We start from the raw sequence: 24,514 nt of genomic DNA on the forward strand, positions 1-24,514 counted from the left end.
TCGGGGAACGTTCATCCTGATTGGTCACTCGCCTTTGCCTATCCCGCGCCTGCGTAGTGGCTGCCAGGCTGTGCCGCATCAGTGTAAGCCGGGTAACGCGATGGCTGCTCAGCGTCGGGCCGGTTCCCGGGCTGCAGCGAGCGGTGGGGCTGGCGCGGGTGCCCCGGGAGAGGAGCGCCGACGCCGAAGCAGGTACCCTTGGGGAGAGGGAGAGAGTCCCGCTGAGAGGCGGTGTTTGCTCTTGCTTCCAGGGAGGTGGTAGCGCGAGCATGCCAGGGACTATGGAATATGCTGCCACAGGAGGTGGTGATGGCCACTAACCTGGATAGCTTTAAAAGGGGCTTGGACAGATTTATGGAGAAGTCAATCTATTCTATGGCTACCAATCTTGACCCTCTTTGATCTGAGATTGCAAATGCCTTAGAAGACCAGGTGCTCGGGAGCAGCAGCAGCAGAAGGCCATTGCTTTCACATCCTGCATGTGAACTCCCAAAGGCACCTGGTGGGCCACTGCGAGTAGCAGAGTGCTGGACTAGATGGACTCTAGATCCATCTAGATCAAGCCAGATCCAGCTGGCTTGTTCTTATGTTCTTATGACTCTGTGGCTGCGTGGCTGCGATGCACACGGGTCTGGGGTAAAAAGACCCGATTGTACTTAGGGGGGTTAGCTTACCTTGGAGCAAGGCCTGCACAGCACCGGGGTTGCATGTATTTTATTATCTTCCTTACCCCGAGCCAGGTGGTTAAGAGAGGTGAACGGCACTCAGGTCAGGCTGTTTCCTTCTATTATGCTAAGTATCCTAGAGTGGTTGTCCGCATGACTTCTCATGCATGCTGTGGAGGTGAAGTATTTAAACCAGACATTGCGTGTTCACTTACCAATGTATTTTATTTACGTTTCCAGTATAATTATAGTCAAAGTAATCAAATCAATACAAACCTTTTTGTGGACCAGATTCCCCCCCCCCCCCCCCCCCCGAATCAGAAGGACTGGTGTAGAAATATAGATGAATAAGGTGGTGAAATGCTTTGGGGGTAGATTAAGCTATACCACTTCAGACAGTGGGTAAAGGATTAGAATTGTCCATGTTGACTTCTGGTGCTGATTTACAATTAGTCAGGAACATATCATCTCTGACCCATAGTGCTCTGACACACACCTTTTCTAGAAATAGATCAACTAGAACACGGAGTAATGGATTCAAGGTGCAGTAAAAGAGATTCCACCTAAACATTAGAAAGAACTCTCTGACTGTGAGAGCTGTTCAGCAGTGGAATTAACTGCCTCAGAGAGTGATGGAATCTCCTTCTTTGGAGATTTTTAAGCAGAGGTTGGATGACCATATGTTAGGAGAGCTTTGATTGTGTGTTCCTGCATGGCAGGGGGTTGGACTTGATGGACCTTGTGGTCTCTTCCAACTCTATTATTCTATGATTCAATATTCTATTATTCTATATTATAGTGTTACTTTTGATTTATGGGGTGTGTTGAACCATACAATTCATCTGATGGAATGGCATTTCCCTGAGTGGAAGATGGGTTGGTAATTTGCAGATTCCTGTTTCTCATGGCGAATTCATATTTTGTCCTCTGTGCTGTTCTTGAGCATCTGCTGATGTCCAAGAACAACATGGCAGGGGAGACTTATTTTGCCACAGCAGAGGGATGAAATGGGAAAGTCCTGCTTTGTGGTTGAATACATCCCAGTTTATTATTTTGTTGCTCAATCAAAGATTGTCTCTTAAAACTGACTGCAGTTACAGAAGAGGGGTGATCAGCTGCTGACTTCTCTCCCTGTCCTTCACCATGAATGATTGCTGGAAACTGGGGGAATGGGAGCTTTGGATCAGTCAGAGCCAAATCTAGGCACAATGGAGAGATATTTCTTGCTCTCCTTTCATATTATAACGTGATATAATGCAGGGATCCTCAGTGTTCTATTTGAATTGACTATCTGTGCAGGCTTTAAGTGTAGGACCATAGGGGATATAATTTCTTCTTCCACTCTAAGGTTTTGACAGCTGGGTCAGTGTCTGCTGCATTGGAAGTGATGCTGCATTGAAACACTTTGGCTTTCAGCATATGCACAGTGTTTTAATACATGTGAGAGTACTTTACGAGATTGTCTTTGTTATATTTTGCTGTAACTACTCATTCTGGTGTGGATGACCTGGGGTTGACATTTCTGTAACAAACTAATCAGTTTGTACTTCTTTGGGAGTGTTTTTTTCCTCTTCATTGTTGCTTGGTAATGCTCGCTGGCAACTATCCCTTGGTGTTGTCCCCCTGTCATGGGAAAACTGCCTGTGTAACTCTTTCACAAACTATATTGTTTAGAAGGTGGAACACAGGTGTTCAGATTCTCTAGGGAATTTAGAAAAATAAATATCTGTAGTTTACTGTGTCTTTCCATTGTAGAATGAAATGCTGGAGACTAATTTGTTAACATTTTCAGGATGGTTGGGTGCTGTGTGGTTTCCGGGCTGTATGGCCGTGTTCTAGCAGCATTCTCTCCTGACGTTTCGCCTGCGTCTGTGGCTGGCATCTTCAGAGGATCTGATGTTGGATCAGATGTTTGTGGATCAGAGGATCTGATGTTGGATCAGACGTCTGTGGCTGGCATCTTCAGAGGATCTGATGTTTTGAGAAACAAGCCCTGAAAACAGCACCAAAAAAGCCCACCATATAGTTCCGTTATGTGGATGACACATTCACCATTTGGAGCCACGGAGAAGAAGAACTAAACAAGTTCCTGGATCATATCAACAAGATCCACCCAAACATCCAATTTACTATGGAGAAAGAAAATGAAGGAAAACTGCCATTTTTAGATGTTTTAGTCATCCGCAAACCAAACCAGCAATTGGGACACACAGTATACAGAAAACCTACTCACACAGACAGATATCTACACAAAAACTCCAATCACCATCCAGGGCAAAAAAGGAGCACCATAAAAACTGTGGTACATCGCGCAAACAGAATCTGTGAACCTCACCTCCTACAAGATGAATTGAATCACCTAAACAGGGCTCTACAGGCTAATGGTTACTCTAATACAGAAATCAGAAGGGCTGCAAGACCAAGAACAAGCCACATGAACAAAGATAAAGAGCCATCTAGAGGGAAGGTGTTCTTACCATACATCAAGGGAACCACTGATCGCATAGGAAAACTGATGAAGAAGCACAACCTACAAACAATCTACAGACCCACTAAGAAAATTCAACAGATGCTACGTTCAGCAAAGGATAAGAGGGATCCTTTAGCTACTGCAGGAGTCTATCGTGATACCATGCAGCTGTGGGACAAGTCTACATAGGGAACTCACCAACGCAGCGCATGGCTGGGTGACATCGCATCAAAGAACACGAAAGGCACTGCAGACTATTTCAGCCAGAAAAATCAGCAATAGCAGAACACATGATAAACCAACCTGGACATAGAATATTATTTGAAAAAACAGAAATTCTGGACCACTCTGAAAGCCACTACGTCAGACTACACAGAGAAGCAATTGAAATCCATAGGCACATGGACAATTTTAACAGGAAGGAAGAAACTATGAAAATGAACAGAACTTGGCTGCCAGTGTTGAAAAATACTAGGGTCAAGACTATGTCAAACCAGCTCCACACAAACACAGGATGACCATAGACAAAAGAAACAAAGGCCAGGATACTTCTATTCAGATGCTCCCACCAGTGACCTTGCTATCTACAGGGTTACTCCCAGGCTATAGTCTTCATTGTTACTCATACTTCTATTCAGATGCCCTCAACTATTGACCTGGTTGCCGCCTTTGTTACTCACAGACAAGGTTTCCCCACCCACCCTGGACACTCCAACAGATATATACTCCACTTGCTTTCCCAACATCAGATCCTCTGAAGATGCCAGCCACAGACGCAGGCGAAACGTCAGGAGAGAATGCTGCTAGAACACGGCCATACAGCCCGGAAACCACACAGCACCCAAGTGATTCCGGCCGTGAAAGCCTTCGACAATACATTTTCAGGATGTATTGCTCATATCTGAGGCTAGATGAGGGCTTAGCTGCATCAGACTATGTGAATGAGTCCCTTGAACCAAAGCTATATTTATCAGGCAGCCTTGCTCTTTGGGTGTTTTTGCCTGTGGCTTCAGGCTTCTCGGTCCACCTTCTTCTGGGCAGCTGCAAAGTGCCTGCTTGTGGTTACAGGAGTGTGAAATGCAAGTTGATGTTAAAGATGATGGTCTAACAGTTCTCCTGGTTTTATCTTGCAATTCAGCTTTTAAATTGTATACATTTAAAACTTTTAATGGTTCTGGATTTACTTGTTCAGTCCACGATGCTTTCTGTTAGAGCTACCCTCTGAGCTAGATCTTCAACACACTCCTTGCTCACAAAATGCATATGGCAGAGCACATACTTTTCAGTTGTTCTTTTATTTATTTATTTGTTTGTTTGTTTTTAGTGTTATGAAAGGAAACAGTCAGAAGAATTCTCAACGGAAATGGCTGAAAGTGGCATTCCTTCTCTCCTGTGCTGTCCTGGGCTGTCTTCTGAGTCGGAACTATTTGTTCAGTGAAGAAGGAGTTACTGAAGTTTTAGCTCATCATGGAGAAATCCTAAAGGACAAATTTATCGAGGTACCCTGTTCAGAGGACTATGACAGCCACAAACGTTTTGAAGGTATTTGCATGTGACCTGTGTGCTGAAGAAACCTACCTGCCCATTACTTTAATGCCAGAAGGTGGCCAAATATTAAGTCTTTTGTCTCTGCAGGAGCAACAGTTTATTTTTTTTCTTTATGTTTCCCCATCCCAATTAAGCAGTGACTAAAAAGATGTTATGTGGGTTAAGTCTATACTACCGTGTTTCCCCGAATATAAGACAGTGTCTTATATTAATTTTTGCTCCCAAAGATGCGCTATGTCTTATTTTCAGGGGATGTCTTATATTTCTGTATTCTGTTCGTCAGGCATGCTTCCAAACAAAAACTTTGCTACGTCTTACTTTTGGGGGATGCCTTATTTTTCGCACTTCAGCAAAACCTCTACTACGTCTTATTTTCCGGGGATGTCTTATATTCGGGGAAACAGGGTAGGAATAGCAGCATCCAGCATCCAAGTGTGATATAGTGTCCTTTAACAGAATCCTGAGATTTCTTTTTGTTTGACCAAAATTCTTGACATACATGCAATTCCAGATCAAATCCCCAAAAGTGAAATAAATGGTTGGAGGTGGAGTGGTAGGAACTGGAGTGGAACTTCTTTTGCAGTTCAATTTTCTCCTTAACTCCTTGCCCAAAGGTACTTTTCTACACTTTTAGAGAGCTTAGGTTAGGGATGTCCAACTCTGGTGCCCCAGTTGGCCATGCTGGCAGGGGCTGATGGGAATTGTAGTCCATGAACATCTGGGGCACCAGAGTTGTTGTTGTTGTTAATTAAATTTAGTATACCGCCCCATCCCCGAAGGGCTCTGGCTTAGATGACCCCTAATGCATGTAATTTGCGTATTTAGCAAAGGCTCATAAGTATGTTGTTGAAATGATCACCATAACTGGAAAAGATAGTCCAAGGCAGGACTGGGCCTGCTAAAAAAAGGACCTCCTTGCAGACTAGGGGGCAGAGGGCAGAGGCCTGCCCTCAAGCTCCACCCCCCGCCTCCCTGCAAGCAAACCGGAGTTTTTGAAAGCCAGCTGGTGTGTGTGGGGGGTGGGGGGCGCGGCACTTGGAGAAGGAGTTGTCTCCAGCCGTCATTTCCTACCCATACATCTCTGTTTGCATCCAAAACGTTTTAGCTTTATTACAAGCCCATGATAAATGGTAAAACAATCCTTCATGTTCACATTTCCAACAGACATTTGGACTATTTTATATATTTTTGCTAAATTTTGTGGTGACAGTACATCATTTTATAAAAATTCTCTTTAACACTGGAACTTTTAAATTTAAGGCCCTTTATCCACATATTTTCCCAGTCATCCATTTGTATATTGTACCTAAAGTTACTTGTCAATTTTATCATACACTCTTTTCCTCATTCTTCTGGTTCACATTTCAACAGAAACTTATACATTTTTGCAATATCATCATCATCTATCTTTTCCAAAGGCAAGGCGAATTCACGACGGCTCACTTTCTACAGAGCTGCACAGGCGCTCACACTGAGGGTTTTTTTTACATTGTACAATGTGCTCACATCAGTGTGGCCTACCCCCTCTGTTCACACTCTTCCAGTTACTCCACCCCTATTTCTCCCCTCCCTTCTCCACTCAGGTTTGGCTGTCCTCCCAACTTCCTCCCCAGTACTAGCCACCTCTTGGACAAAGTCTGTAAGTTTTATTATGATTGGTGAGATTCTTAATCTTAATCACTGTGCCTGTGTATATGTGAGAGAGTGTCTTTTTTCCTGCTCTCCTTCCCCTCCTGCCTTAAATCTTTCTGGCAGTGTCAATGGCTTCTCCTGCCACGAAGTGGTGGCAGCCTGAAATTGGGCTGGGGCTGGGGGTGGTTTGTGAGTGACTCCAGAGGGGGAAAGAGATGCTTTTGGCGGGATCAAGAAGGGAAAGAGAGAGAAAAAGCACACATGCTCATGTTTGGGAAAGGGGAGGGGACTGACAGCATGAACATCTCATTTAACTGCTGCCGGCGTAGTAGCATCCCAAGTGGCAACTGAGTAGGTCAGGGGTTTTAGCCAGGGTCTCTCTTTCTGCCAGTCACCCAAAGCAGTGCCAGTGCCAGAGGAGCGACCCCCTCTCCTCCCCCCTCCCTGACCAAGCTGGCAAATGAACTTAATCCAAGTCACCAACCCTGTTTTCTAAACCTGTTGTATTTTTCCCACAACAGGCTTTATTGCTAGTTCTCCCATAATTCTGCTTCAGAATCAGTCCTGGGGTCTTCAAAAACCATGTAGTCTCTTATCTACTATAAATCTTTCTAATTGTGCATAGACAAATCAATAACAAGTCCTTCTGCTACTAAATCTTACCTTGATTTCACTTTACAATCCCCTTGAGAAAAATCTAGTGTGGCACAATATATTAACCATCCACTTTCAACTATCATTTCTCATCTATATAGTGCTTGTGCTGAGAGCCATAATGGTGTTTTCTGACACTAGGTTTATATTTTTCGCATGTATAGCAAGTCTTATATAAAGATTTTTAAAATGCTTCTTGCCGTTCTATTAATAGATGTGCCGCCCAAATCTCATGTCAAGTTCCTCTCATTCCAACAGTCTTTTAAATTTTTTTCTGACAGTCCAGAAAATTGAGTGCTTTTGAAGTACAACATTTAATTTCCATCTGAAAGTATTAAATTTTCTGTTACAAACCAGATTTACAGGATTATGATCTGAAAAAAGTCTTTGGTAAAATTTCTACTGCAGTTACCTTAATTGTGTCTGTAGAAATCCAGATCATTTCTATTCTTGAAAGAGATCTCTGTCTTTCTGAAAAATGCATATACTCTCTTGAGTTTCCATTTTTCTGCTTCCATATATCAACCAAGCCCAAGTTGTTCATCAAATCAAAAACAGTTTTTGACAATTTACTTGTGTCTTTTTAATCATATTTTTCAGAAAATCATTTGAGGCGATACTACTCAATCCCAGTCTTCTAGCAGACATCCGCTTTCATATGGAAAGTATGTGATCTTATCAATAAGATCTTTATAAAATGTCCTCATTTGGAGCACAACTTCCCAACTTCCCATGGGACTTTGCTTGTTATAGCAGATCGAGAATGTATTCTGTAAATCTTGTTAGCTTCCTTCTCTTCCTCTGCAAAAAGTCCAAGTCCACCAAGGCTATTATAATCCTTTGTCTAATATCTTTATCTCATATTTTAGGAATATCTCTAAGGCCGTTTCCGCACGGCCTCCAGTCGCCCCCACGCCGCCAAGAGTTCTGGTGGCGTGGGGGCTTGTAATTTTCTTCCGCTCATAGACGCGAAGCGTGTGCAGGAGCAGGCAGAAGCTGAGGACGGCAGACTGCAGATCTGCATGGCTCAGCAATGATGGAGTCGCCTTCTCTTCCCGCTTCACTCATCGGTGTTCTCAGTCAGCAGTTCGTTGGCCTGCCCAGAAGCCTCGCTTCATTTCGCTGCCCTCCGACCCCCTGGAGGTCGGAGGGACAGTGTGGCTGGAAGGCGACTTCAGCAGGCTTAATGCACGCAGCGGACACACCGCGGAGTGGGCGGAGATGGAGACGAGATGTGCCTCTCGGGCGGCGCTGATTCAAGCATCAAGCGCCGTTGGAAGACGCCTTCCTCAACAACAACCCTTTAAAGGGTTAGTTGTTTAGGGCGGACCTGAGGTCAGCTTCCTGGGGGGGAGGGAAGCGAGCCCAATTCGCCGGGCTAAGCGCTTGCAGCAGCGGCGCCACGGTGGACCAGGCGGCCTGGGGCAGCTGCTTTTTACCCCAGGCCCAGGCTTCGTTAATGCACGGTCGTATTGGAAACGGCCTAAATCTTTGATCTAATTCTTTCTCAGTTCCAACTAAATTGTCCATTTCTCTTTCCATCCTTTTATTCTGAGCTTTTGCTTTACCCTCAAAAACATCAACTTTATCATTTACTTTATTTATTTGTGTTATAGAGCTGTCCATCTGCTTTTCTGTTTGTTCTAAATTTACCAAACTTCTCATCAGTTTTCTTTTTAGATGTTTCCTACCTAATAGTAATTTGATGAAAGCAATTTTTAACATGTCAGACATAATACCAGAAAAAACTGCTACCGTATATACTCATGTATAAGCCAACCCGTGTATAAGCCGAGGCACCTAATTTTACTGCCCAAACCTGGGAAAACTTATTGACTCAGGAATTAAGCTCGAAAGTAAGAAGCTTAATTTATAAAAGAACTAAACTTCAAACTTACACAAACCTGCCTTGAGCTTTAAGCATTATTTAAGGATGATGTATAAATTTGTTTTCCAAATTTGCTGATCTTTGATTTGTTTGTTACAAATACTGGGGAGCTTATTAGTACCAGGTGTTAGGACCAAGCATTGTAGAATCAGACTGGCGGTATAGTTATAATGTAAGCCTGAGATCTGCGGGAGACAGGTTAGAATCTCTATTATACCATGGAACATCACTAGGCAATTTTAGGTCAGCCTCTTATCTGCCTATTCTACTTCACAGGATTGTAATTGAGAGGAAAAAATGGAGGAGGGGAGAAGGATGTTGTAAGTCAATTTTGAAAGAAAGTATCCAAGCTTCTGGTTAGTCTCATCATGTGCAAACTCCCATCCTATCAGGTGCAAGACTTGTTCCATTGTTGCATCGCATATACCCACTCACTTGCTGTGCAAATAGGTAGTCACAATCTATAGTAGCATTAACTGTCCCAGGAACTCCGTCTGCAAAAGAGTTCTAGAAGTGTGGATAAGGTCAGGAAAATCACTGAGCCTGATGTTCAGAAATGCCCTTGGGAACAAGAGTATGGCTGTTCCATTCCAGAGAAACACACATGCATGAAGACTTTGTGTTTAGCAACCAGCATTTTTATTTCTTTCTAAACGGCGGTTTTATTTCTTTCTAAAAAACTGCATTTAGGAAGAGGATTTTCTCCTGCAAGGAAGTGTGCCTTTCTATCACCGCATCAGAAACTGTTTTAACATTTTGTTAATATTGATGAAGCTTAAGAAACAGTGTATATCTAGCTTTCTTTTTGTCTGTTGCCGGTATACATTGGATGTAAGTTTGATTGTGAAAGATACCATATTCATGCTAATATAAACACCATATGGACAGTTTGCTTTGTTGCCTATGTGTCTTGAAAACAAGTTTGGTTTTGAAAACTATTTTTATGTTGATGCAAACAAATTTGGTTATGCAAAGTATATTTATGCTGATGTAAGCATAAGTACTTCTGTCCATTGAAATTTAGTAATTGAACCTTGTCAAGGAAGACTCCACAGTCCCCTTCTACTTGAATTGCTTATTGATTCAATACACTCATAGAAACTTCTTCTTTTTTGTAGTTTATTACATATAACAGGCAAGCTTACAAGTTGCTCTAACGAATTCAACTGTGTAAAGAAAAAAACTTCAGGAAAAAAACGAACTGGGCTTCAGCTTCATTTAAACCCTCACTCACTAACTGCCCTTCCTGTGTTCTGAGCCACATCCTCCTAAACTGACACTTTCTAGAATGTTCCCTTGAACTCTTTCACATGCCTCCTTTTTCAGCTGAAATTTAGGGGCTAAATGTCTCTCAAAATTTCCAGTTAGATCCAATCATTGTATCATATACAGGCAATTATATATAATTAACCATTACCCTGACGTACTTTTAGTGCATCAGCAATAAATATTGTCGCCTACCCTTTACATGTTCGAATCTCCAAATTCATTAATCTTGTAGGGCTAAGGACCATCTCAAAATACGAGCATTGCTGTTTTTTTCAATATACTTGCTCAAAAAGGCCAAAGGGATTATGGTCAGATCTTACAATAAACTTTAGACCCTATTAAGGTAAGGCGATGTAATTTTGGATTGCCCACAAAATGGCGTATGGTGCGATTCCTTCTCGATGCGCTGAGTATGCACATTCCTCTAGGTAACAGCTTTCTACTAAGGAAAACTATTGGATGCATCAATTGGTCTTGTAGCCTTTCTGAACTAATGTAGCACCTAAACCCTCGTCTTCAAGCATCATCAGGTATACACTTCAAATGGTTTGTTAAAATCCAGGGAGCAACTAATACTGGAGCATTTCTACAACAGCTCCTTTTTACCCCGTCAAAGCAGTATTGACATCCTATCGCTCCAAACAACTTTAAATGGAGCTCAGCTTACATAAAGTCTGATAATGGTGTAGCTAGATTCTACTTAGTTGCTGAGGTATGAACTTTCTATAAAACTCCAACTAATCCTAAAAAGGACTGAATATCCTTTTTGTGGTTGGAATAGGCCAATTCTTAATACTGGCAACCCTTAGCTTCAAGAGGCTTGAATTTGACTGCTGTCCGACACAGTATGACTCCACAAGGATTATATCACTCCTCCTTCCATCCTAAATTGACACATTTATCAGGTCTCAAAGTTAACTCCAGCTTCCTGAACCTTTCTTGCCTGGAAACCTTAATATATTCAGATATATGTTTCCTCTCTAAATGGGTCCTCCCCAGGGAATCTAGACACTTGATGGCTATATCCATCCCTGATAACCAAAGGCATGCTATCTCCAAATCCCAGAGTAAGAACTCTTTATCAATCAACTCTCTGGAAGGTTTTGGAAGTCTCCCGTTTAACCCAAAAGGCATTCTCTTAAATTAGAAAATGCCCAAGTTTTCCGCATACAAAGGCTGTTTTCTCAGAGGCTTTTTTAGTTAGGGGGAATTTGCCAATACCCTCTTTGGAACAGTCCTAAGGTTGCTTATAAACTTAGCACTAGCTAATCTTTTCCACCAATTCCTCCAAACGGGGTCAGTGGGATAAGGATCAAAGAGTTGTCATTAGATTAACAACTTTCTAAAGTCTACACAATAATAGTCTGGAATTCAGGAGGGTCACCCTCCTGAGACACTTGCTTGTTTTCTTCACTAAGGTACTATGGGTGCTCCCCATGCACTGTTAGCTTTTAGGCTCAATAATATCATCCTCACTTCAACATTTGTTTAAACCTCCCTTCTCTCCACAACTTCTCTTTTTCTATAATGCATTGTTAATTAGGGTATGGTGTGGTTTTTATTAGGTGCTGACACTTCCAGTGTCAATGTGGTGGTGAAATCTAAGGTGAGTCCAAAAACCCGGGCTGTTCAGTAAACAACAATTCAAAGTCCTTTAACAAATGTCTAACTTGCTTACATTGGATGCCCTCTCTGATAAACTTCATCTTGAAATTCTGAACTTTACTCAAGAATCAGAATCACTCCCTCTAAAAATCCCATTCCCACAAACTCATCTGCGTTAGGTGTCAACTTGTACTGGAAAAGTCATTACAGATCTCTCACAATACTTCTGTTTCTCAAACCTATTCAAGCATGCACAGTTCTCTGCCCATCATCTCTTTCTTGAATTACATAATTGGGACATTGGAGTAAAACCTGTATTATGCACATAAGGTCCTTCCAAGCCACTCATGATCCTAACTTAACAGAAGCTTATGTCCTGGAACTTTGACAGTATAATAAAACTTTATTACCCACTGTGCAAAGCTGCGTGGTCTAGCCTTAACATCAAAAGTAGGTCTTTTTGTTTTTTTGCTTGAGCCTGCTTCAAATTCTCTGCTTGCAGCTGTCCTTACTTCCTGCAGAGTTCTTTTTGCAGCTTACATGAAATATGCATTTACATCCTTGGGACCAAGAGTTGTCAGTAAAGTCTCTCTCCCAACTTTTGCTTCTAGTGCTAAGCCCAAAGGACCTCTCTTGATATCTCTTCTACTCAAACAATTAACTTTGATTTGGACTAAATCCTAAGGCTTTCTTGGATCTGAATCTTCACCGGAGAGCAAACGATCAGGAAAATATGGTGTACCGCTTGATCCCATGAATTTGAATGCTTGCTTGTAAGTACATAAGACTTCAACAATTGTCCTAGAGTTCTAGTGATGATGGCCCTCTCCACTCAAAACCATTTTGACTGAGGGTTATCACGCCACTACAGGGGCATGCTGGAACCTCAGCCAACTCCTTGCTAGAAGTAATTTTCAGTCACCTGTGACATCAAATTAGGGGCTTGATCAGTCATTAGTACTTTCATCACACCATATGTGGACACAAATCTCCATTAAGGCCTTAGTGCTACTGACACAGATGTAATGTTCTCTCCTACACAAAAGTGCACAAAGGTGAAATCTGGTTGCATGGTCAACTATAATCTACAATATCACTGTTTTCCCTAGACTACTTTCTTTGTAGGTAAAGGACCTAAAATGTCCAAACCTGACCCTTGCAAAGGGTTCATCAATTATTTCTGGGTAGGGTTCGTGAGCTTCACACCTAGTTCTATCAGTAGCGTATGCCCAACCCGTTGGACATACATCACGCATGTCTTGGTCCCAGGCAAATCCTTAACTGCTTTCTAGAATCAACCCTGGCCAAAAAAAAACTGCCTTTGAATTCTTTCCACTTAGTCCCTTCTTATTCCTAGTGTGGGTGTCCAGCCAATGGGACACACTATGAGCCAGTTCTGAAAATTTCTTCCCTGTGCTTTCTTGGAATTACTAACTGTGTTTGTTACTTTTCCCTTCTCAGGAAAAGCCCTGCCTCCATTTTTGGCGATACAATGAAGCCAGATTGCCATATAAATTCCTCTCAGGATTTTCTTTAGATACTTCTCCAGAAGCAACCTCTGCAACCCTTTTCACATAGCTCTTTTAAAGAGTGAGTACATGATGCTCTTTGTATCAGTTTTAAAACTGCTCAGACCTTCTATATGCATGACATACATTTTTCTTTTATCCCTCAAAATGGAAAGTTTCAACTTCCACTTAAGCTGGACTAGGGAGTGCTGTAATTTGACTCCATCTTTCTTTCCACTCCAATTGTGGACTTCAAGTTAACTCAGCTTTTGCTGTCCAACTCCACTTCCACCCCTACTTTTTCTTTCTTTTTGCTCCAACCTATATTTGACTTAAGTTTTTTCTTCCCAGCTTTAGGATCCTCTAGTTGGAAACTTCTTTTCATGTCTTCACATCCTCTCCTAATTCCACTCCCTTTGAGCCTTCTGTTTTCTCTCTTTTCTCAGTAGCTTGTTTCTAGCTCTTTGACCTTAGTACCACTACATGGGCGTTCATTATGTCTAGATTTGGTACAACACATCTGCTCCAATTCATAAAAGTGCATATCAGAAACATCACTGTACAATGGCATATATGTCCCTTTTTTTTTTTCAATTCTGTGGAGTCTGGATTATGAATCAATTGTTACGTAAATCCTAAGTACACTTAGGGGGTCCTTCTATATGGGGTAACCTGCATCCTTCCCACCAACTGGATGACTTTATTTGCTTTTAACAAATCCCTTTTCCTTGTTGATAGAGACTTATATCTGCCCTCTTGTGTCAACATGTGAACTCCTTTCCCACCCACAACTTCCCCAAAGTAACACTTTCATTAGCAAATTCTGAGATCTCCCAACCCACTGTCTCTGTTCTCTCAGATAGTCACACTATTTACATCAACCAGCTGTAACTCTCCCATTCTCACTCTTTGGTTCTGTGTTCAGTGGATTTTAACAAGTTCCCTCCTCACCAGCATATCTCTTTTAGTTGTCAGCGCATGAGTTTCTTCCCAGGACTTCTAGCAGAGTTCTTCTTTCATCACCCACGGTGACCCGGCTCTTTCTCCTTTCACTGGGAACAAACTTAGAGACTACCTGAGTGAATCATTTAATCTCCTCCCAATCTTCATTTTGCACCAATTCAAACCCGATTATTTCCCCCTAAACATGTTGCACTCTTTGTTTCCTCTCTTTTATTTCTTGCACATAATTGTGATTTAGAAGTTGTAATCCCCTTTCTCCACAATAAAAAAGCGAAGAGATTATATTCCCTTTGCGTGTATAGATCTCAGCCGGTTTACTGGGCCTTGGAAAGAAGTCCCTTTCTCTGGAAAGCTGTAAACTTTTTTTTCTCCATCTTTACCCGTAAAACCTCAATATTTCTCGAGGTTGGTTTTAAACAATTCTCTCTTCTCTGATACAAAACGTGCTGGTTTTCTTTTCCCTTTTGCTTTTTTATGGGATGGCCATCTGGTCTGGCGAAAAGAAGCCAAGCTCAGATAAATCTAAGTTCTCTTTAGCTTGAACAAGAGCTAGGAGATTTCTTGAGGGAGTGTGTGAAAAAATTGCTCTCTTTGCTTAGTCAAGTTGCAAAAGTCTTCTATGGACTGAACTCTTTTGCAGCTCTATACCATTGCCTGAATCCTATCAGTTTCAATCCGAGGAGCCATAAAAAAGCAACATAGCTCTCTCCTTCCTCTTGTAGTGGGGAAAGCTCCCTCAGTTCTTCTCTCAACCTGGATCTGGATTTTCTCCAAATCTGGCTAAGGACCTGCCTTGTAAAATTCCTCATAGGTGGCTTCTTCCCCCCAAGTGTAAGTTCCACCTAATAACTGAGCTTAAATCTCCCTTAGCAACGCAAGGCCATAACAGCCCTCCACTTCTGCTCTCTTCTGGGAACTTCATTTTCTCTCAAGGCAGTTTCTGCTAAAACAAAGCTTAAAAAACTCTTCTCACTGACTCTACCCCTGCTGATACCTGGGGAACTGTCTTCTTTCTGCCATAGCTGCAGTCGACTCTCCTCTGTCTATCCACCATCAGCAAGTTCATGGTGGTTTTCTTGTGCGTAGCATAAACGCTTGTTGCAGCATCCTCATCCATCCCTTCCAGTCGGCTGGATTTGGTACTGATAGTAACGTGGTCTGTAGTCTATACCTATCCCGTTCGCCTGGTTGCATTTTCAACTCTGGGTAGTCCTCCCTGGGGTGTACTACATGGTGACCTTTCTTGGTCATTCTCATCCATGTTCTCTCTCAACTCCTTGCCAATTCTAACAGCTGGGTCCCGCGGTAATTTCCCAACTCTTGAGCTACTCACTCCTGCTAAAGCTTGACCTCTTGGCTCAGCTTGAGAAAAAATGGTGTGTGCATATGCTGGGCTCTTCCAGTGCGTGACCACTGCACTTCATTCACCTTTTTTTTTTTAGATCGAGGGGTTTCACCACTCACCGAGTTCGAATCCATCTGCACATTCAAGCTGAAATCTGTGGTTTGTACTAGAGCAAATTCACGCCACTCTTTGCTTAAGCAAGCAACAAAATGCTCACGCTGAGTGTATTTCAAAAAATCCCTCCGCTTGCCACACTCATTACGTCAAGGAAGACTCCACAGTCCCCTTCTACTTTGAAATTAAGCTTATTGATTCCAATACACTCATAGAAACTTCTTCTTTTTTGTAGTTTATTACATATAACAGGCAAGCTTACAAGTTGCTCTAACGAATTAACCAAAGAAAACTTCAGGAAAAAAACGAACTGGGCTTCAGCTTCATTTAAACCCTCACTCACTAACTGCCCTTCCTGTGTTCTGAGCCACATCCTCCAACTGACACTTTCAGAATGTTCCTGAACTCTTCACAAACCTCAACAGAGGTTTTGTTATTACTCTTCCACATTCAACAGCGTAGCCTAGACTGGTTTTGAATTAATAGGCTGTTCCATGCTAGACTTACCAGTGGGAGGTAAGATTTAAGATTTTTTTAAAAATCATGTTAATTCATATTTTCTTCTTTTTTATCTGGTACAACTTTTTGAAATCTCCACTTGAGGGCACTCTGGAGATGCTCTTTGTGATGTTTTTTATCCAACTTGTTTGCAGTGGATGCATGCAGGAAGTTTCTGATTACTTAGCTATATACTGCATGTATTATGTCTAACTGATTGTGCTTAGTGCTCTTAAGGAGTATGTTGGAACTTATCTCCTGCCTGTTTTATGATGCATGTCTCTTGCTGTTGCTCCAAGTGGTGTTCCTTCCTAGTCATTAAGACTGCTATCATGTAGTATTTGGCAAAGCACTGCTTTGAGGACAGTACTAGTGCGCTAGAGTAAGGGAAACCTGGTTAGCAGAAGCGAAGCGTTTTGGATTTATAAACTGCTGTTCTACCCTGTAAGGAGTCTCAAAGCAGCTTACAAATTTCCTTCCCTTCCTCTCTCCGTAACAGACACCTTGTGAGGTAGGTGGGGCTGAGAGAGTTCCAAAGAACTGAGACTATCCCAAGATCACCCCCCCACACAGGCTTCATGTGTAGGAGCAGGGAAACGAATCCAGTTGCTCATGTGGAAGCATGGGGAATCAAACCTGGTTCTCCAGATCACAGTCCACTGCTCTTAACCACTACACCACGCTAGCTGTCCATTTTAAGTAGTGAAATACTGCAGAAGGCTCTTAAATATGTTATCTACCCACCCTCTTGATTGTACTGTAGTTTAACTGAAGCAGCTGGCAAAAATGTGTTTTTCCTTTTGCCCAGCATTAGATCAACTGGGATTTTTTTTCACATACCCCATAAAACTTCTCCCAAAGTCACAGCAGATAATTCCTCCTGTCCATTATGCATGAAGTGCACTTAAATATACTAATGTATGTGTGAAGATACACAAAAGCACATGCTCTTTGATTTTTTCTTTTCCTACCAATTTTGAAGCTCTCTTGTTGGAACTGTAGGATTTGTTCTTTGACAGGGGAAGTCGTGTCTCTGCAGCATCATATTTGACCATAATTGGCAATTATACTTTTGCCAGAATGGAAGTGACAGTTCAAATATATTCTGTCCTGATCAGCATGCTGAATTAAACCTTGACATATTGTGAAGTTTGAAGACTTAATGTATTATCAAAGGCTTTCATAGCTGGATTCAACTGGTTGTGGTGGGTTTTCAGGGCTGCGTGGCCGTGGTCTGGTGGCTCTTGTTCCTAACATTTCGCCTGCATCTATGGCTGGCATCTTCAGAGGTGCATTAAAGAGGGAAGTCTGTTACACACATGTCCTTTTTGAACTCTATGCCAGGAGCCTTTATGCTCCAGAAGTTGTGAATAGTGAAAGATTCTTTTAAAGGTTCTGTATGCTGACAGAATCAGAAATAATCTGTAAAGACAAAACTTTTGATCAGTCAGCTAAAACAAGCTATTTGGGAACTTTATTGTGATTTTTTCCTTTGCAGCAATGTTCCCCCTGAAACATTTTGAAGAATAATTTAGGTTTTTGCTTTTAGAAATCATGAAAAAGCATGCAATATTCCTAGTAGTGTATCTGACTAAAATGTCATACATGCTCACATAAGATTCTGGAGGCACAAAAGACATTCAAATGAGTGTTGAAGGCGGCTAAGATGGGTAATTGTCAAGGGGGGGATATTGGATTGTTCCCCTTGTCATCCACAAGAGTGTTCAAATTCAACATATGAAATCAATCAGTCTTGCTGTCATGCAGAATATTTTTATCAAGGTGTTGTCAGAGGAGAAGTATGATGTGGTACCAAGGCAAAAACATATTGTAGGATAAGGGATCTATGGATTTTGAGGTGATGGAGAATGGTGGAGGAGTGCTAAAGCCCTATTATACATAAATTATTGCTCCTATTTTGTGCATCAGAGCCCTCAGTTTTCTTGTGCAATCATGAAGAAACATTTTATAATTGACAGTTGACATACCAGTGTTCATAAAAAACAAACGAACACAAGGTTCCTTGCTCTGTAAGTTGAAGCCAAGGTGATTTCTAGATAAAGAGCAAATATGAAAAAGGCATTAAAAGGTGAGTGAGGGGTACTTAAAACTTTTGTTTTGTTTGTTCCAGGCTGCACTCCTAGAAAATGTGGAAGAGGAATAACAGATGCCATTATCAGCAGGGGAGAAGCTGAGAGAATCCGTAGGTAAATTTCCTTTTCAGAATTTAATTACTTTCATTAGGATGTGAGAATGTCTGTGGGGGGTGGCCTTTCTGGCACTTATAAGCAGCTTTGTCTTGCCTTACTGAAAGCTCGAAACTCAGTGGTAAATTAATCGCAGACACTTCTGGGACCTTTTGTGCAGTGGAATTCTCTGCTACAGTCCTAGTGCCTGCCCAGTTCTGTCTCCCTCCTCCCCATCTCAATTCTCCAGTAGCATTTTAAAGCACCGCTGTGCACTATTGAGCTTCTTACTTTGATAAAAGAGCATTTTTAGTGCACCCAAAGACTATTTGCAGTACTTGCTTTTTCTTATAACTGCACCTGCAATTTTGTGGCAGCTTGAAAAAGGCAAGGATGAACTAAAAATGCTCTTTTATCAAAGTAAGAAACTTAATAGTGCACAGAATAAAGGTTTTGCATGAGCGGTACTTAAAATCACTTTTAAAATGCTACCGGAGAATCAGGACATTTTTGAGCTGCCCACACAGGACTGCATTTTTTATCTTTCATTGAGACAAGGAATATTTATGTGCTTTCTTAATGGAAAAGGGTGTGATAACAGAGAGCATCAACTTTCTTCTCCTATTCCAGGACTGAATAGGATGACCTGCTTGTTTAGAATGAATGACCTGCTTGTTTAGAACTGCTTGTTTAGAACTGTTAATATATAAGTTATTTTATTTTTATTCTGTTTCCATGGTAGGTCACTGTTATTCCAATTTTACCTATTGGGATCTGATAGGGAAACCTATTAAAAACTAACCAATGAGTTTATGTCAGATAAGATACCTTTTTCCAAAAAAATTATTTTGGCTAAACAATTGAGAGAGGGATTATGGGCTACATACTTCCTTCTGGATTACAAATTCAGTGTCCACATCAACCATTACGTTGGTAGTGACAGCAAACACAGTTAATGTGAACAAGATTTTCTATTTAATTAGGATTTGAGACTGGAGTCGCAGTATTCCTTAACTACGGCTAAAACAACAGGGAGCTTGACTTGGCCTTATACCCATGTCACTTAGATTCTGTTTTTTAAATAGCAGTCCTGGCTGTTGGAGGGGGCCTACAGTCAGTTGAAAAGTGCAATATGTGAGGATTTTGCTGTAAAGGCACATACTGGAAAGTTGCTGCATGATGCTGCATGTACCTCATCCCAGGATTCAGGTTTGAACCCAGCAGAATAATGTGTCTCTGGCATGGTTTGTTTTCACCTAACATTTCTGTTACTTTACGCTCACTTCTTCAAAAAGTGGCTTTTCTTGATATGTGCACATTATGTCAATGTTCTGAAGTAAGGAAGACATGGAAGGTTTCTCTACCCCACAATCTCTCTCATTCTGCCTAATTTTCTTCAGTAAAATGGTACAGCTGTTTTTACAATAACAACTATTCCTATTAGGTCATTCTCTCGATGGGCTCTCGCATTCCATCAGTGTAGTATTTGAGGTCTTCTAAATAGAGCTTTATTTACATGTCTCAGGCGTCTGAGCTAAGAAAAATGAGAGTTACTCTGACTTTTCCAGTAACCCTGTCTAGAAAAGATCAGGTTAAAGCTGGGCTTTTTATTATCTGGGTTCTTACTCCTCTCTTTTGTTATTGGTATATGCATGTCCTGTCTTCTGTTTTACTCACAGTGATGCCAGTGGAAGTTCACCTCTATATTCTGTCAGCATTGACAGCAGCAGTTCTTATTTAGCCAAGTACAAATAAACAGGAAACTTAAAAAAAACCTCAGTTCTGATTTAACATTTTTTTAATCTACAGATTAGCAGAGAAGGGCCTGTCCCTCGGAGGATCAGACGGAGGGGTGAGCAGTGTCCTGTTACCTTTTACATTCTTCTGGTGTCCAGGCAAGATTCTTCAGATTTTGCTTTATAATACATCTTGGGAAGGAGAAGGCGGGTGGGAAAGAGATACAACACACATCCAGATGCAAAAAATTTTTTTTTCCTGCAGTTGCCACTTTTAGTGGACCAGTAAGCTGTGCTCATAAAACCCAACATGTGTTACCTAGCCTTTTGCAGTCAGTTAATAATGTTCCAGCAGAATTAATTGTTACCCAAGGTGGAGACACAGTCCCTCAATATAGTGGGGAATATTAGCTTAGAGCATATTCTTATTAATGTTGCAAGAGGCTTGGGTAAGGAATCTTTAATAACAGTAATAACTTTAATAACAGCCCGGTGTGCACTCTGGCTTTTTCGCCCCCCGTGGCGCCCCCCCATGGCATTCCACCCCACTTACATGTAGGAAAGGAGCAGGCTGGAGAAGAAGGCCGGAAGCCTGCCTGCGTTGCCTGGGCCTGGTGGGAACTACAGGCCCAGGCAACACAGGCAGGCTTCCATCCTGCTCCATTCTTAAAAGTAAGTGTGGTGGTGATTTTTCCACCCCCCCCCATGTGACTAGAAATGGTGCGCCGGTGCGTTGCGCACCCCCTACTCCAGGTGGCTTCGCCACTGCTCTCAGTAGAAAATCCACAGAGAGGAATATGATGCAGATTTGACAATCTTTATTGTAAGGATAAGGGGTTCACAGGCAGTAGATTCAATTCAGCAAACATGCACACATCGAGTTCCTAAGAAAATAGATTTTGGAATAGAAAAGGGGTATGGGGGTATATGGGTAATGTAACCTGTTCATGAAGTGAAGAAGATCCAGGGTTCAGCTTAATCCTGACTTTCCCAAAGATTAATCTTGTTACTGTGCTTTTCCCTAACATATGCTTTAAATTTGTAGTCATTCATTTCTCTTCCTTCCTAATGTTCTGACAGCATTATTACCCCTCTAATAGAACATTTAATCCAGATTTGTTACCATTGCTGTTAGCTGTGAAATTTATGCAGTATTTATGCGAAGAATGGTATCATCTTCCGGGAATAAATGCTTTGCCCTTGAGTTTTGGAAGCCAAATTCCTGCGCGGGAGACTCCATGATCCTGTGCCACCGCTAGAAACTTCTGTGCAGAAGAAAGAGTTTTTGCTCAGTGATGTGCTGGTCTAGACTGATATTATACTGACAGGAAATGCTTATTCCTTTTACATTTTGTTGTTTGTGTGGCCTGAATCAGTCTATCCTGAGGAGTCTAATAAAGCATCAGTTCTGTTTTTTTTTTTTAAAAAGCAGCTTTGTGCAGAAATCATGAAATTGAGTTGGAACATTTCTCTGTAGCCAGGGAATGCCCATAGAGGGCTAAGCTATGACATCTGAGAGTGTTGTCTATGTCAGTCAAACTGCTAGGTATTTCCTTTGTGGTAAGCATTATAGTGCTGAGCTGTTGCAGCTCACTGTCTGTTCTTCTCTCAATATTTCTATCGGTAATATTTCTGTTTCCAACAGGTGAAGGGATTCAGTGAACTTGTTTCCGTCAGGTGAAGGGATTCAGTGAATACTTTTTCTGACATCTATAATATTTCTCATAGTTTATGCGTCTTCTGCCACTATTTGTTTGTAGTTTATGCAAAAGGTTTACGTCAGTGGAATGATAAATTTCCCCCCACTTTCTTGCTCATATGTGTTACCTGAACTAACCTTGGCAGTTTTTTGAGTTGTCAGGATGCCTGAAATTGCCTATACATCTTTATCAAGGTTAAGTAGGAGAACAGTATTGTTGTCCCTGGAATTAATTCAAGAGATTGAACGAATGTGTTTTTTTCTTTTCTGTGGAGGTTAGCAAATCTATTGTCTAAGGATCTAAATAGTCCAATGAGAACTTAGAATTGAACAAAGGGTAAGAATCAAAACAAGATAAATGTCCTTGGTTCTCTGAGTTTCATTCAAATTAGTGGCAAATGTTCCTTAATTAGATGTGGCAGGAAACAGTTTTTCTTGTCTATTTATGAGGGAGTTTGATATTATTACCTATTGATGCAGTTCGCTGGTGGGGAGAGGGATATTGATCATATAGGGAAAATAATAGCTATATGCAAGACAGAGTTCATTACCTAGTTCATTACCTAGTAATCAAGGTTCATTACCTAGTCATCAAAAGCCAACTTGATTTGTCAACCAGTATCTTTCCCACTTCTAGTCTGGTTCTCACACCAAGTGAAACCAGCCAAGAGAACTCGGGTTCATGTTAGAGTGATTTCATAAAACATATCTTGAATTGATCATACAGGAAGCTATGTGAGTCATACAGTACATTTTGAAAATTAAGGGACCCTGGGTCTGTGGCTTTTAATGTGTGCAGAGCAAAGAGCAAAACCATGACAATCTAAACTTGGATTTTAAAGAAACTTTAAAAATCCTTAACTTTTAAGAAATTTTAAGGTTGAAATTCTTAACTTCAAGAAAAAGCTTGATAATAATTTGTATTTGTATTTATACCCTGGTCCATCCCTGCAGGGCTCAGGGCGGCTAACAACATAATGGAAACCTATAGGTTCACAAACCAGAAAGCACATATAGGCCGATAATACATGGAACACTTATGCCAAGCCTATTCTCTGCATAGTGGGCTTGTAGTGGGCACTCCTCATGTTTTTCTGTTTATACGTAAGGAGGTAGCTCGCAGTGCAATTTGTCTGCTGGGTCTCTGCTTCTTCTGGTTCTGTTAACTCTGCCTATCAACAGCTGTAAGGGCACAGGGGTGATATTCTCTCCCCCACTCCCTTCCCTTCTGTGCACACATGCACACTCTCTGCCGCTATCCCAAGAGAAGAGAAGAAAGAGACTTGTTTTAAAACAGAGTTCTAAAAGCCCTCTAATCCCATCAGGGAGGCCAGAAGCAAAGCAGGTGAGGTGGGGTGGAGCCAAAAAGATGCAATCTTGTATTGTTTTTTTTGCAACAGCCCTCTTTGTTGTTGCTTTGTATCAAAAGATTGATCTCACAATTTCTCAATATGTGCACTCTAGAGAAGCAGTAAGGAGCCAGCAGCATGGAGAGGGGGGTGAGGGGGAAAGCTCCAGGGCACCTGGCAACAGAGGCTGTGCTGGTGGAAGAGAGACGGAGCACACATGTTAAACAGATCAGTTTAGCGATCTCTTGATCAGTTAACTTAGGGAAGCAGGAAGGAGCCAACAGCATGAAAGGGGTGGGGGGTTAGAGAGAAGGCTTACGAAGCTCTGGGAGGGAGAGGGAAGACTGGCCATGGGTGAAGAGGTTCAGGGCAAAGCTGGCCCCACTGACAAATCTATCCCACTCTGGCACTGAAGCAAGATTTAACTCGTGCTATAAGTGGTTTCACTTGCCACAAAAAGAGTGGAAAGTGAAAGTGGGGCTCCAGAAAATACGTCCATCCAAGCAATCTTGCTGCAGTGAACACTGACCTCCACCACACAGCAAACACTTTGTACGTAATTGGCTATAGTACATCAATCTTCATATTTTATAGTCTTACATAATCAGGCACTATATCAGTCAGGCACTCCAGATATTAATGGACTACAATTCCCATCAGCCCCTGCAGGATGATGGGAATTGTAGTCCATGAACATCAGGAGTGCCATAGGTTCGCCACCACAGCACTATATTGTAGAATAACAGCTGTAGTTTGGAGAAATCCTGTAAGTACATTTATCTGGCTAACTTTCTAAAAATTATTACGTTTTGTCACAAAACGTTAGTTTTTAGTGAAGAAAATTCATATGTAGAATAATGTATAGGTCTAACTTTATTAGATTTGGATCAAAAAATTCTGCGGTCAAATCCAGAAACAAATGGATCTGTGTCCTTGATCCCAAATGCAAGCTCCCGGATAGTACATCCCATTTTCAGGACTTAGTATTTATATCAGACCTGATCAGTCCAGAGGCTTAATTTTCCTTACCAATTATTTGGTGAGTGTTGAATGTCCATGTTCTCTCGTAGGTGTGTGCTCAAAGTGTTCTCTAAAGTCTGAGAATGCATAGTTCATGATGGATCATGAGGTGAGGTCCCAGTTTTATCCATGAGGCTCCCATTTTAACCCCTGGATTACCTGACACTAGTGGAGTTAGGTAAGAATAACCCCAAGTTTCCAAACTGCAGTGTCATCCCATTTCAAGTGAGACCACTATAAGCCTTGAGTTGCCAGCATATCAGCCCAACCATGACCCATGAGGAAAGGTGGGAAATAAATAAAAAGTTGTTTCCAGTTGAACTGTGTGAAAGGGCTTAAGTGAGAAGAAATGTCTAAATTCTATA

At 41.6% G+C, this 24,514-nt stretch overlaps 1 protein-coding gene across 2 annotated transcripts in view; it reads left to right on the forward strand.

Annotated features, from left to right (window-relative positions):
• The first annotated feature begins 56 nt into the window (after positions 1 to 56).
• OGFOD3 (2-oxoglutarate and iron dependent oxygenase domain containing 3) overlaps positions 57 to 24,514 on the forward strand; it is a 50,285-nt gene continuing 25,827 nt past the window's right edge. For both annotated transcript variants that reach the window (XM_048490090.1, XM_048490091.1), the window contains exons 1-4: positions 57 to 192; positions 4,460 to 4,677; positions 18,291 to 18,366; positions 20,155 to 20,197. In XM_048490090.1, the coding sequence (XP_048346047.1) occupies positions 101 to 192; positions 4,460 to 4,677; positions 18,291 to 18,366; positions 20,155 to 20,197 (429 nt within the window). In that variant the 5' untranslated portion in view covers positions 57 to 100. The remainder of the gene's footprint in view (positions 193 to 4,459; positions 4,678 to 18,290; positions 18,367 to 20,154; positions 20,198 to 24,514) is intronic.

This window comes from Sphaerodactylus townsendi, linkage group LG03 (genome assembly GCF_021028975.2).
Source record: "Sphaerodactylus townsendi isolate TG3544 linkage group LG03, MPM_Stown_v2.3, whole genome shotgun sequence".
Lineage (NCBI taxonomy): Eukaryota > Metazoa > Chordata > Lepidosauria > Squamata > Sphaerodactylidae > Sphaerodactylus > Sphaerodactylus townsendi.